General features: G+C 34.5%; 1 protein-coding gene across 1 annotated transcript in view; it reads left to right on the top strand.

Moving 5' to 3' along the window:
- The window catches only part of LOC140533469 (cadherin-related family member 3-like), a 110,856-nt gene that overhangs the window by 13,306 nt on the left and 82,864 nt on the right, over positions 1-14,686 (top strand). The window contains exons 4-8 of the mRNA XM_072653210.1: positions 1,901-2,013; positions 2,453-2,598; positions 3,992-4,172; positions 6,028-6,184; positions 10,678-10,783. Coding sequence (XP_072509311.1) covers positions 1,901-2,013; positions 2,453-2,598; positions 3,992-4,172; positions 6,028-6,184; positions 10,678-10,783 — 703 coding nt within the window. The remainder of the gene's footprint in view (positions 1-1,900; positions 2,014-2,452; positions 2,599-3,991; positions 4,173-6,027; positions 6,185-10,677; positions 10,784-14,686) is intronic.

The following is a 14,686-nucleotide window of genomic DNA, read 5'->3' as shown; positions in this document are numbered from 1 at the left end:
ATGGAACTTTTAAATGCATGACTTGGGGTCAGGTTATGGGACAGTTCTAACTGGAGGGAGGAAGCTAATGACAATCTAAGCACAATAAACTTGTTTCACATCATATATATTATCACATAAAACCATGTTTGATATCTTGAAAAAGAAGAACATGATTAACATGAATATTTTTCATAGAACGCCTTTTCATATAACATAGATGGGTCCAGTGTTCCATTGATCACGCTCTGGGAGACTTCTTTCTCTCTCTGATCCAGTGTCTAGGCAGTTTGTATCTGTCTCTGAACTGCTTAGAACTTATATTTACCAGTAGTATGTTGGTCAAATCAGATTTCAGTTAAGCTTTCCAAATTATACCTCATCGTATTGTGTCTTTTCTTATTTGTTTGATGTATTCCATGCTTACAGAATAGTTTCATACAGGCTTGAAGGAGTAAATAACCCTTGTAAAAGTTTGTCTCTATATACACAGCCTATTGAATTATTTCTCAGACAGGTTAGTAAAAAAAAAAAGTTAAACAAGGGGAAAACAGCCAACGTTATTTAAAAAAAAAAACAGATTTAGTAGTTTTTTTCTTTATTTAGACCAGTATTCATCTTATTTTTCATTTTAACAAATAACATGAATTATCAATCATCACGTAATTGACACTTGGTTTTGTTTGAATGAATAAATGCATTTTTTCAAACGTTTGATTGTTAAATAGTTTATAGTTATATCATCATCAGTGTAGATATGATCTATAATAATGTTCTTTAGCTCTCCTTTTATCAGTATCATAATATCCATATATCTAGCAAAAATATCAGTAATTTTAGTATATTTTTTAAAGGTTAAACATACTATGTTTTCAGTGGAGATATGTTTAATATATTAGGATTTTTACCGGTTTTTTCTTTCCTGAATTGCTAGATTTAGCTTTATGTATTCTAAGCAAACCAACAAAAATGGATAATGTTGATATATATTAGATTGTCAAGTCCTTTACTATGATTATAGACTCCACAAGGGCAGAGGTCTTGAAGTTTTTTCTTTGTCCATCTTCTAAAGCCAAACTTAGTGCATTTATCATAGGGCATTTTTTAAAAAAAAGTTTGTTGTTTCAATATAAGGTTTATCTCCCTTGTTCCACCATAAAGGACCCTTGGGCTTTTGTAAAAGTTGAATCTTCCCTAGCATAGTGTGGCACACAATAGGCACTTAATATATGACTGTTGAATGTATAGAAGGTGTTCAATAAATGTTGACTATTGAAAGAATATAAAACTAATACTCATTCTTCCAATATTGTTATCTGAGATTAAGATTCAGTTATTAAATCAATTCAGTTCACCATCAATTTAAATTTCCCAAATGTTTATTATAGCCTAGTACCAATAATTATTAAGCTTACTTTTCAAGCCTACTTGCATCAGTCTTGATAAAACACTGTTCTTTCTTTGTATTTGGCATAATGGACTCAATCATTTGTTTTTCTAAATTTAAAGATATCTTGTTGTGGTTCAAATTTTCTCCCAAACAGGAAGAGAATTATTATGATTTAGATCTTTTCTCCCTAAAAACTGAAATGTCATTGCCATTTTATTCCTAAAAAAGGGGGTAAGTCTAAATGGCACCTTAACATATTGCTTTAAATACAAGATGCCAAACACCAAAATCTTTATACTTTATCACATTTCTGAAGCAGCATAAACCACAAGAATCTGAGGCCAGAGAAATCTTGATTTCCCATTCTCCATGAAAGGACTAAAAAAAAAAAATTAAGTAGTTGTTCTGGACTACAGTGTTGTCTCAAACTATCTTCAAATTAAGTTTCTAAACATTCTTTTCTATGTGAAGTAAATTTAATTTGCACATTTGGGGGAGTAAAAATGTACTGTCTTCTTTTATTTGTCTTAGCATTTCCAGATAGTGATTGCTGCCAGAACCAGAGGAAACATGTCTCTGGAGTCATGCACTGGCACCATCACAGTAAACATCCAGAATGTTAATGATGAGATTCCAGTCTTTGCGTAAGTTTTGGAAGAAACTAAGTATTTAAATCCTAACATTTCTAACCCCCAACCCCACTAGCATACAGCAATGTAAATAGAAATGTATTGCATTGATTCATATTATCATTATCTTTAAAATGTTAAAGGTAATGTTCAAAACATAGTATCTCTATGAGTAAACAATACTGTCCATTTTTATTCATGACTGAAGTCAGATCAAGTTACTCATGCTTTTGCCTGCACAGCTGGTCATTTTCAGAGGTAAAATTAGAATGCAGATCCTCTTTGCTTTTCTGTTGTATTTTTTTAAAGAAGGAAAGTGACTAAATGAGAGTGAGAATGGAGAAGGGTTATGCAATTTAACTGAATAATTTAAATGTTAAATTTTAAAATCTGTTATCCAATAAAGAAAACTTTTTTTTTTGTTTCCTTCAATTGATAAACTTTCCCCCTGTAGATATCTACCAGACGCACCTATAAATATTTACGAAAATCTACCGCTTGGAAGAGAACTGATCAGATTAACTGCAACTGACAGAGACATAGGAGATTCTGTCCACTATGAATTTGTGGGAACTTTTAAGGGGTTTTCCATAAATGATGGTAAGCCACAAATAGTTATTTTATTCATGTTTCTCTCAAATGCAATATGAAAGGGTCCTTATTCCACACAAAACTAGTCAGATTCTCTCCACTGGGTTTGGAAAACAGGCTCCTAAAAATGTGCAATTAACATGAGTTTACGAGGTGGAAGACCAGTGTCCCAGAATCTCTGCTTCTTTTTTATTCTTGAATCTACACGCCAGCTGCCTTGAGTTTTCATATATTATACTCTGTGTAAAAAGAGCTCTGACTGATCAATACATGTAGGCAGAAGCAAGAATCTAGAAGCTGCCATGGCTCACCTTGACATGGAGAGAAGTAGAAACAATAATTTGACTGCATGACCCAAAGACAAAGGATAGACTTAGGCACTCTTTCTGTCTCTGTGTTTCTGTCTCTCTCCCCCCCTTTGCCCTCTCCTCTTCTTTCTCCCCTCTCTTTCTCCTTCTCCCTCTCTCCCTGCCTCTTTCCTTTTTTCCCTTCCTTCTTCCTACCCTCTCCTCTTCCATCTCCTCAATAAAAATGTAAATTAAATCGTATTAGTATAAGAAATATATGAACAGTATTTCCAAACAATGTTGTTCTTACAATTTATTCAAATGAATGGCAGCTCTATGGTTTGCTAGAATTATCTAGGAAATGCTAGGAGTTGCCAGGAAATGAGAGCAACATAGAAGAGAGATGGAGACACAAAGACGGAGAGGTGCAGGGCAGCTTTTGAGCTTAGAAGACAGCTAAAGGGAAGAGAACGACCATACAGAAAGGCCTTGCGGTACAGTGGAGAGGGTACTCTATATTTTTGTCAGTGGGCCTCAGTGAGTCCCAGTACCTGTGTGCCCTTGGACATCTCATTTAAACTCTTTCTGCCAGTCTCCTCTTCTTTAAAATGAAAGCCTTTGTTTGACCTCATTGGCTGCTGAAGCCCCACGAAGCATGAACTGTAGGATTCTACTATTTCTGGTTTTAGAAAAAGGAATCATATTTTAAGATAAATCTCAGTCTAGTCCTGTTTATGAATACCTAATGAGCCATAAGTTATATAAACTTTTTGTTTGTAAGAAACATAAGGTAACTTTCATTTAAGACTTTGATAGTCTGAAAAAGGAAATAAAAGTGTTATCCTTGAAAACTTTCTCCAAAATATCCAGAATAGAGTTGGATCATAATATTTATCCAGATTGCTTTTGAAAGTTCATGTAAGAGAAGTGAGGAAATATGTATTAAAATATTATATTTCACATTTCATCATTATATTAAAGAAAAATGTCTATCAAATAAAAAATCATGAATTTGAAATGAGCTATTGTATCAATCCTTGGATCCAAAAGTCTATGGAATCATAAAGTACCTTTATAGCTTTTTGTACTTCTTGATGTTTTTGTCTTTCTTTTAGATTCTGGAGTGATCAGAATTTCACAAACATTGGATTATGAAGATCCTGCCATTCCACATTCTTGGATATTAAAAATCAGAGCTTATGACAATGATCGGGTACATTCTACCACTGGAACACTAACTGTCATTTTACAGGATATAAATGATAACCCACCACATTGTGCTCAGGATCATTATGTGTAAGTTGGAATAAAACTTAAAATCTTCCCTAATGTTTAAGGATCAAATAAGGGTGAGGGGAGCAGGAGAGGAAAACAAAAAGCAAACAACATATACTTCAAGTCATGGATGGAAAATCCTTCCTCTCCCTCCCTCCTATATTACCAGAACATCTCAGCACTTTGTCTCCCTGCTGTTCATGAAATCCCAAGCTTCATTAAATCCTGAAGTGGAATGGATCTCAACAAAGTAAATTCCCTAAATTCCCTGAAATTGTTCAGCCTTGGGAGTAGGGAGGCAGAATTATGATAAAATAGTTATAAAATTTAAAAATGTGCTACTATTTCAATTCAATACAGCTTCACATCTTAGCCAAGTGATTCTTAGCACAACAAAGTTTATGCCCAAACTCATAATACATATGTATACACATACACACATATGTGTATGCACACATGTGTACGCATGCATGTATAAACATGAGATCTGAGATACTTCCCATGAGATTTATGGTGGAATGATTTTTTTTTATGATCATTTGGTTCAACCCTCTCTTTTTGCTGGTGAGGAAACTGATGTTACATCAGATGACGGAGAGCAACTTGCTCAAGGTCATATAGGCAAGGCAATAAATAACAAAACAAGAATTTAAACACAGGCCCTCTGCCTCCAAAGATAGTAATTATTCTTCTACACTGTTGGATCAAAAGAAATAGCTCAATGATGGATAATGAATTCATGTTAATTTGGAATAATTGGATGTCACTCTAATATTTCATTCTATTCTGCTTAACATTACCTACCTGTAACATAGAGAAAGGCATGGATCTGATACAACTGTTATTTATTACATACCTTTTGTGTGCATAGCACTGTTAAAAGATAGGGAAGGTATAAAGTTAGATAGAGCACAATCCCTTTTCCTGAAGCTTCTAGTTTAGTGGAGATAACACACATAGTAATGATTCACAATATTACCTGATAAATGTGTCAAAGAGTTACAAAGCCAAGTACTATGTGACCTTTGGGAGAAAGACCACAACCAGGGAATGAGGGAGGGGAAGCATCTTAGAAGAGCTGGATTTTTAATTGGACTTTAAAGAGTGGTCAGGAATAGGGTATGCTACCTAGAAATATCAGTGACTGAAGCCATAGATATTTAAGAATGTAGTTTGCATTTAGGAAGCAGAAAGTAGTATGGTTTGTTTGTAGGGTGTGATAAATAGTGAAACAAAAATTAGAATGGAAAAGTAAAGAAGTATCATATTGTAGAACGCCTTGAACGTCTGATAGAAAGACAGATAGATAAACAGATATAGATAGTGTGAGATAGGATCATTTCCTTGCATTTCATTGCTCTTTTCTTCCTTAAAAAAAAAAAAAGAGGGCAATTGTGAAAATATACATTTATAGAAATAGACAATGACTACTTATAGAAAAAATCCCAATGAATCCTGAACTATTGTGGGTCACCAATTTTTATTTTTAATCTGCTTGCCAGCTAATTAATTCATCATTTACTATTAAACAACTAATGATGAGATTATCCACAGTAAGCATACTGTTTCTTGATTACCAGATATGGTCAGTTCTTAGCTCTATACTCAAAGCTTTTGCACTTTGCTAGAACCTACCAGAGAGTGTGTGTTTTGCTGTTACAACCTTTGAGAGGATAGGGTCATCGTAATGTCATAATGATGCATCAGAACATGACTTTTTTAAAGAAAAATTCCTTAGTATAGGAGGAAGGAGACAAAATATTTGAAATTTGAATATATTGTTTCAAATACTATTTATGAATATGATTTTTTCCCTTGAGCAAATGTAGGCTATCATGCTAATAAGATATTTCTTTATATTTTTTGCCGTATGTAGAATTGAGCTTCCTGAAAATATTCCACTTGAAACTCGTTTAGTGTCTTTAATTTGTTCTGATAAGGATGGAACAGATCCCAATAATAACATCACTTATCACTTGATCATGGACAGATTTTCAAATGGAACATTTACCCTTACCAACAATGAAATAAAAGTAAGTATTTTAAAGTTGCTCTCTAAAAGTGGCACAGTGATTTGTTAGATTAAAAAGAACTTGTATTTTTATTATTAAAAAATTTTTAATGAAGTTCAGTAGTTTAAATAGCTGATAGCAGAATATGTTCTCATGTTTCCAAATTAACCTTAAATTGCTAACAGATATTCTAGTATTAATGCTGGAATGCATTTTTAAATCACTGGAACAAAATTAGAACAAATTATTCTGATGAATTACTTTTTTTATTTGGAAAAAAATTCACAAAATGTTATTACAATGATCATCAGTAATGAATGCTACAAATTTTTTGCATTGAGAATTTAGGGTAACAGAACTAGCTAATTTATATATCTATTACAGGATTGTGTATGGGGTATATGCTATTATATGAGGTATGTGGGGTGCTCAGGGAGGACTAGCACATCTGGTAAGAAGCCTTGCCATGTCCTTTCAAGACTATTCATCTACCTTTGGTGTCCTTTTGTCACCCAATTCTCACTTGTGACTCAAAGAAGCTGTAGCATGTATAGCAAAACCATCTCAGAAGACAGGCTAAAACAGGTTGAGGGAAGCCAAAAGGCTTTAAACTCATTGGTGATCTAGGGGGATGTCTTCCCTAAGCATTGTGAGGACTTGCCTCTGCAGAATAGGTGGACAAAAACAGTTTGTTCCAACATCCATGAAGGTGGCTGAAGGAGGCACTGTGAAGCACTTAGAGCTTGCTTAGACATTGGAGATGCCAAGGTCATCCATTTCATCCCAGACCATTGGCAGTCATCCTGACTTTTGTCTTGCACTGGATGTCAGTGACTCCAGAAGAAAGAGTGAGGCTGATGATTTTGTACACCTCTGCTTCACTTAAATCCAGTTCTCATTTAAGTGAAGACAGCTCTAATCCTCAATATTGTGATATCATTGGTCTTCATCAAAAACAAAGTATGACCAACAACAAAGGATTGTATTTGTTGCAGCAAGAACCCTGACACATCCAAGATGGCCTGCTAGCACAGGTTCTTAGATCTGTTTTCTAAAGGGAAAGCAACTTTTGAGGGGTTGACAATCTTCTTTAATCACATATATCAGTAGAGAATGTACAAGTAGAGCAATAAAGACCAACAGACAGGATTTCTAACTGTCTGACCATAAGCAATACACACATAGCAGATCAGTAGATAGATCCAGCTGTCTGACCATTACATACATGCATAGTTACTAAAGAGAGAAGCATGAACATCTGGGTTTTCAAAGCCAGGAGGGCTCCTTAATGGCTGCACAGAGTCTCATCTGGCACATGTACCTTCTTCCAAAAAGCAAGCCCCAAAGCAAAACCTCACCTCAAAGTACATATAAACTTTTCAGAACTGGAGGGCATCATGACCCTTTCCCAGGGCCTCATTGGAAGTTAATAAAAGATGTGGCACTTCCTAAAAATAAACATCTCCTAATCTAGCTTCCCTTAACGGGCTCCACCCAAGACCTATTAATGGTCAGGAAGATCTTTACCTCTCATTAACATTACAGTATTCAATAATATAATAAATAGAAAGTATCACAGTTTAGATAACATATTGCATTTAAGTATATTAAATTCTACTGGGAACATTCTCCACCTCTCATTCTTCCATTCATTGGCTAAGGCCTATGTATTCTGCTTCCACAATGTCTTGCACATCCCTGCCCTTTTTACCCCTACTGAAACCATTCAAGTTCAGGTCATCTTTATCTCTCCCCTTAACTCCTAGTTTTCTCCTTCCTCCATTTTCTTCTATTTCTACTCCTTCAACCCTTTCTAAAGAAATCTCTCAATAAATTAAAATGGATAAAACCTAGATAAAAAATTATATTTCAGTAAATATTGTTTTTCACTTAGGCTATTGAATTTTATAAAAATTAAGTGTTACAACTGAAGATTTATTTTAGAATTAACTATTATGTACACAGTAGGCATTTAATCTCTCTGAGTTTCAGTTCCATATCCGCAAAATGTGAGGCTCAATGTGGATGATATCTGGGGAAGCTTGTAGCTATAAACATACGCTCTTCTGATATTTTGCTTGAGAGAGCCAGCACGGCACAGTGGAGCATGAATCAGAGTTGTAATCAGGAAGCTCACTTCACAAGCTTTGTGACTAGAGCAATTAAATGGGAATGTGCTTATCAATAAAAAGTAAAATTGACACCTGAACTACTTGCCTCACAGGGTTTTATCTTTTGGTAGGATTAAGAGTAGGATCATCAGCTTGTATATTCTGAGCTGAAAGGGTCTTTTCGTCTTTTTTTTTAAGATCCTTTAGTCCAACCCTCTCCTTTTACAGATGAAGAAACTGAAACCCAATAAAGAGAAGTGATTTGCACAGTCACATTATACTTATAGTAAACAGAACATCTAGAATTCAATCCTATATCCTTTGACTCTAACTCACTGCTTTCTCCACTGTATCATGCTGTGTTAAGAGACTAGATATATGACAGAGCTCTGTGACCGAAGTCACTTGTCTGTCTTTTTCATAAAAGTGACCACGGACAAAATTCTGAAATCAATTCTAAATAGTTAGTACCATTCAGTTAATTCAGAGTCACTGTGAAAATTTCCAGTTTCCTTTCAATTTGATAATAGTATAGAGCTACAGCTCAGCATGGTTGAGAATGTGAAGAGTTATAAAGATATTGGTATATCTGAATTAATTTTGCTGCCTCTCTGTGGTCATTTTCCCAAAACAATTCCCCAGATGCTGGAGACTCCTTAGCTACTGCATCTCTGATAATAGCTTTTATACCGAAGACTTACTTTAGAGGTTATTGATTAGACTAAATTGTGACTTCATTATTTATAATGCTTCCATAGATGTGAAATAGAACTGAGTTCAGTATCTCTATGAATGGGCCTTTTATGTGTTGAGAAAGAGAGGCAGTGTGGTTCAACAGAATGAGTATGGAACATGACTTAAGGAGATCCAGGCTCCAGATCTGCTCCTAACTAGCTGCGTGATCACAAACAATTCTTTTCACTTTCCTAGCCTCCAGTCTTCACATTTAAATGAGAGGGTGTGAATAGATTATTTCTAATGTCCCTTAGATATTTTCAACTCTACAATTCACTATTTCTAGGGGGATCCATAGGTGTTTGTTAATTGACTTATTAAAAATAAAATAATACAGTCTCATAATAATTCCTTACTAACAGTAAATTTAACCTTTTGTTATTACACATTCCCATTTTTGTCAACTAGCATTAGTGTGAAGAGAAGGAAAGGGAAAGAAAAATATTGAGAGGCATTGTGTAAAGTGTCAAGGTCAGCAGCAAGTAGAAACCCAAGAGAAAGGCTCACCATCAACATGCATTGTAAATTTCCATGGTTCTATTTAGGTTCAGTTTCTAAAACTTTCTTCTTTGGCATTTCATTATTTCTTAATTTCATTAAATTCTTCATTTCCTTTCTTTCCCAGAAATTCCTCTTATATTTTACCTGAAAAAATAGGGAATTTTAAAAATGGAAATGTTATATTAGAATAACATTGAACATAAATATTAAGAATGAAACTTAATTAATGACAGTTTAAATTTAAATCAGTCAATTTTGATACATAAATCATCATAACAGTTTTATGTGATGCTCGAAGTTCCAATCAGTGTTCAGTCCATTCATTCTCATTCACATTTCCTCCCATAGTCATAGCTGGGGTCCACTCCATTCTGTTCTTTCACTTTTCATTAGACATTATTTCACAAAAGTCTATCTAGAGTTCCATGTATTCTTCAAATTTGTCCAGAACATTGATAGATGAATAATTCCAAATTAACAGCATATTAAGGCATAAGATGAGAAGAACCTGAATGCAGTTAAAATGCCTTTCACTTCACTTATTTAAACAAGTCACTGACCCTAAAAAATGGGAAATTATGAAACTAAAGGCAATGATTGTGATTATCATCAATTTTTAGAAAAAAATTTAGCAGTTGTAGAGGAGTCCCAAAGAGCCCAGAAAGGAGCAAGGTCATAGTTTGCTACTCCTCCTAACTCACCACTGTCTTCTTTTTGATTTTTGGTTTTCTGCCATGTGATAATCTCTCCTGTCAGCTCTTTGTCACGCTGGGCAATGATCATATGTTCTTATCATGTCCTAGTGCCTCTCTGTATTGTTTTTCCAGAAGGGAAATAGTATGTGGATCTGCAAAAATTCTCTCCTCTCCTGTTGTACTATTTCTATTCAAGACCTTTCTCTCAATTTTCCTAATCTTCCACTACCAGCTGTGACATATGATACAGGTGGACTAAAAGAGACGTTAGCCCTCCCAGCACATCTACCCTGTAGTCTTCTCACAAAAATCCTTAAAGCTGAGGGAGTTTGAATTACATTGGTTTTTTTTAGACATCTATTTAAAAAAAATTGATTCCTCAAGTTGTTTAATGACTGTTTTTACAAGCAAGATAGAGCTCACTTTAATGAGCAGAGAAAATAATTGTAGATATAATTTTTCTTACCTGCAGATTGGACCTAACCAACTGAATTATGATAATTTTGTTTTTGCCGGGATGCAATTTAAATATACTCTTTTTGTAAGAGTGTCTGATGGAGGCACTCCAGAATTATCAAGTAAGTGATTTTTTATTTATTTTATTTAAATATTTCAGTGGTTCTAGTATCTTACTGATGGTACTTCCTCAAGTGGTACAAAGCTTAAATCAGACAAGCCTTTTCATGCTATGCAAATCTCATTTACATCATCTCATGAGTACTTCACAGAGAATTGATCTAATTACTAAGGACATTCCCATAGTCTATGCTGTTTGTTTTTTCTCATTATAGCAACATGTTTTTCATTTCTTATTCTTCATTCTTATTATATGATCTGAAACACCTCCATTTTTAGTCACCTCTCTCTTCTGAGTGAATGTTTCCCATCATCGTTTGCATGCCAGTAAAATATATACTCCAGCCTATTTATGCTCCATGTCTTTTCATTGTCTCTTGGGCAACCTCACATTCCAATTCTTTGGAGATTATGGTGTTCCATGTCTTGCAGGTATATAGAAAATTAGAAGATTATTGGTGTTTAAAAGATGGGTTTTTGTTTAAGTTGGTACCCTGACCTAATTGGAAGGGCTGCATAATTTTCCAAATGTAATCTGTTTCAGTTTTCTTCTTGTTCAGTTCTGAGCTCAACTCACTGTTCATCTGCAGCTTCTCTTTAAGATATATGTACTGACATTGGTCAACTCAATGGGCTTTCCATTCAGTTGTATCTCATAGTCTAAACTGACACATTTTTTGGTTTGTGTGTGTTATTAGGCCAAACCTAATAATACCTACCTAAGTGTAGTTATCTTGTTTAGAGTGTCGAACATAGTTTCCTCAGATTTGATGAAATAAGCATAATGCCATCTGTAAATAAGAGCATCTGGAGAAATTCACCATCTTTAGAGAAATGTTATCACAAATACTTTGATAACCATGTCTCCTTTTGTGGCTCACTTAATATTAATAATGAAAGTATAGTTGAAGTTATCTCAATTTTTTCATCTATAAGATTTACTTGGGAAATACCTAGTTGGAACAGAGACTTAGGCTGCATTTTACTTCGCTGAATTAAATGCTTTTTAACTTCCAACAGGTAATAAACTAAATGAAATCATATTTTTTCCAGCTTTCAGGTCTATACGTGTGACAATATCATCTGTTGTTGTGAAACCTTTCCTTCTCTTATTTTTTTTTATCCTCATTATATTTGGTATATCATTATCATAAAATTTTATTGAAATGAGAAAGTAAATATGTCATTATAGATGTCCTCCTAGTCACTTTTTTGGATGTAAAACTAACTTATTCTAGTCCTTTGGTACTTTCTTTCCTTTGAGATAGTCATGTTTCAAGAAAGTATTTTATTTTTCTTTTGTATATCTTCAAATGATATGAGATTAAGATTAAACTAGTCCAGATTTCCAGGTTTTTTTTGACTTCCTCATCATGGCAATTGCTTACCTCACTCAAAATTGTATGGGAAATAGTGATAGTCCAGACTGATTCCTGTATGAAGCATTGCAGTTGGAGTGTTGCAGGGTCTTATTTAAAGCATTGTAAATCACTAAAACTACCAAATATTGAGAGGCCAAGAATGTTTAAGTATTCATAATAGCTAAAGAGGTGAAATGACATTGGATTGTAGTATATTTTTCTTTGCAAATATTATTTTTAACATGTGTTTCATTGCTGTTTATTTTTGTATTGGATAAAGTTCATGAACACCTTTTTTTTAAAATAAGGCAGAAGTCACCAAATATTTACAAGCTAACAGTTGTTTTAAATGTATTAACAGAAAACATGAAATGTACTATAAGTCAGGGGCAGCTAGGTGGTACAGTACCTAAAGTCCTGGGCCTGGAGTTAGGAAGATTCTTCTTCCTGAGTTCAAATCTGGCCTCACGACACTTAATTAGCTGTGTGACCTGGCCAAGTCACCTCACCCTGTTTGCCTCAGTTTCCTCATCTGTAAAATGAACTGGAGAAGAAAATGGCAAAACACTCTAGTACCTTTGCAAAAAAAACAAAACAAAACAAAACAACAAAAACCTTAAATGGGGTCACAGAGAGTTGGATGTGATTGAAAATGACTGAACAACAAGTAGAGGTTAGGAGTTTAGTGTAATTGTATAATACGGTGTTTTAGCCTTAAGAAAAAAACAAAACCCTTTGCCTTAAATTCTAAGCTCAAGGAAGACGAACACCCAATGGAAAAATCTGTACTGTCCTGAGTTAAGGAGGATAAATACCAAAGAAGATTAAATGTGATAGCTGCCAATTAAAGCCCTGAGTAAATATAACCCAATAACCCTTAGAAATGAAATTTACACACTCCAATGGCAATCTGGATCTTGAACTGGCGTATAATTCCCAATTTGTTGAAGCAGAGCATTGCAGTCATTCAAAGGTAAAGCCAAAATTGAGTATATCTTAATGCTTGGTGTGAGGGAGGGCTTTCTCAGGAAAATAAATACAATTGAATTAGATGGATTCTGCATTGGAGAATATATACACATACAACCAAGGAAGTTGTTAAATGATTTTGCAGAAATATGGTATTTCAGGGTGCAGTTATTTCTATAACACTGACATTATAAACAGGAAAAAAAAAGGAATGATATTCTAAAAGCTTTAATAAACTTTGGATTTTGCACTGATGTGATTTTAGGATTTATCTGGGCTGATTGAACTAAGGTATTAAAAGATCTGATATGGAAGCTATTGTGAGAGATACAAGAATCCTGAAATGGAGACTGGGTGGGGTGAGAGGGGCATTATAGGAGGAAAGAGTGTGTGGAGGGAGAACATAAGAAATAGTGTAATGTTTTCCATTCTGGATCAGGAAACTGCATTTCAGACTTCTCAAGCTGAATTCCAACAGAAGTTATAAACTCAACATGACTAAAAGTATGCTCATTATCTTGTACCCTACATCTTCTCACAAAACTGAACTTCTGTCTTACTTTTGCGGGCAACACTAGCCTCCCAGTTCACCTTGGTATCAGCCTCAATCCTTTACTATCTTTCAATCTCTGCCTCTCCACCTCCTACCCCCCATAGTCAATCTGTGGCCAATGTCTGTCGATTTCACCTTTGCAACATCTCTTCAATAAGCCCCCTTCTCTCTTCTGAAACTGCTACTACCCTGGAGCAGAACCTCATTACTTTATGCTTAGACCATTGTAATATTCTCCTGATGGGTATCTTCCCATTTCAATCCATCCTTCCTCCAGCCACCAAAGCATTTTCCTAAAGCACAGGTTTAACTGTGTCACTCTTCTTCTCAGCAAACTCCAGGGATTTCCTATCATCTCCAGAATCATAACTTCCATAACTTAATCCAACATCCCCTTTCCAGTCTTACCCTTTTAACCACCATTTATAGATTTGATCCTGTAATATTGGCCTCCTTCCTATTTCACAAACAAAGTCATTCATATCTTGTCTCTGGGCATTTTCTCTGTGTGTCATTTTTGGAATGTTTCTACCTCCTGGCTTCTACGGCTTCCTTTAAGTCCCAACTAAAACCCCATCTTCTACAAAAGGCCTCTACCAACCACTCTTAATTCTAGTGATGTTCTTTTTTTAATTATTTTCTAATGAATAGAACAGTGCCAGACTTGGAGTCTGGAAGACCTGAGTTTAAATACAACTTCAGAAATTTATTAGCTGGGTAGTCTCAGGCAGATCATTGTACCTCTGCCTCAGTTTCCTCATCTGTAAAATAGGGATGAAATTGCACCTACCAACCAGGACTGTTGCGAGAACTAAATGAGATAATAATTGTAAAGTACTTAGCACAGTTCCTGACATATAGTAAGTACTATATAAATATTAGCTGTGTTATTATTAACCATACAGATAGCTCAATTCATATATATATATATATATATATATATATATATATATATATATATATATATATATATATATATATATATATATCTATATCTGCTTATTGTGTGCTCCCTAAGGGCA

Source organism: Notamacropus eugenii, chromosome 3 (genome assembly GCF_028372415.1).
Source record: "Notamacropus eugenii isolate mMacEug1 chromosome 3, mMacEug1.pri_v2, whole genome shotgun sequence".
NCBI lineage: Eukaryota > Metazoa > Chordata > Mammalia > Diprotodontia > Macropodidae > Notamacropus > Notamacropus eugenii.
Note: the sequence above shows the minus strand (reverse complement) of the source record. Positions and strands in the feature narration are given on the sequence as shown.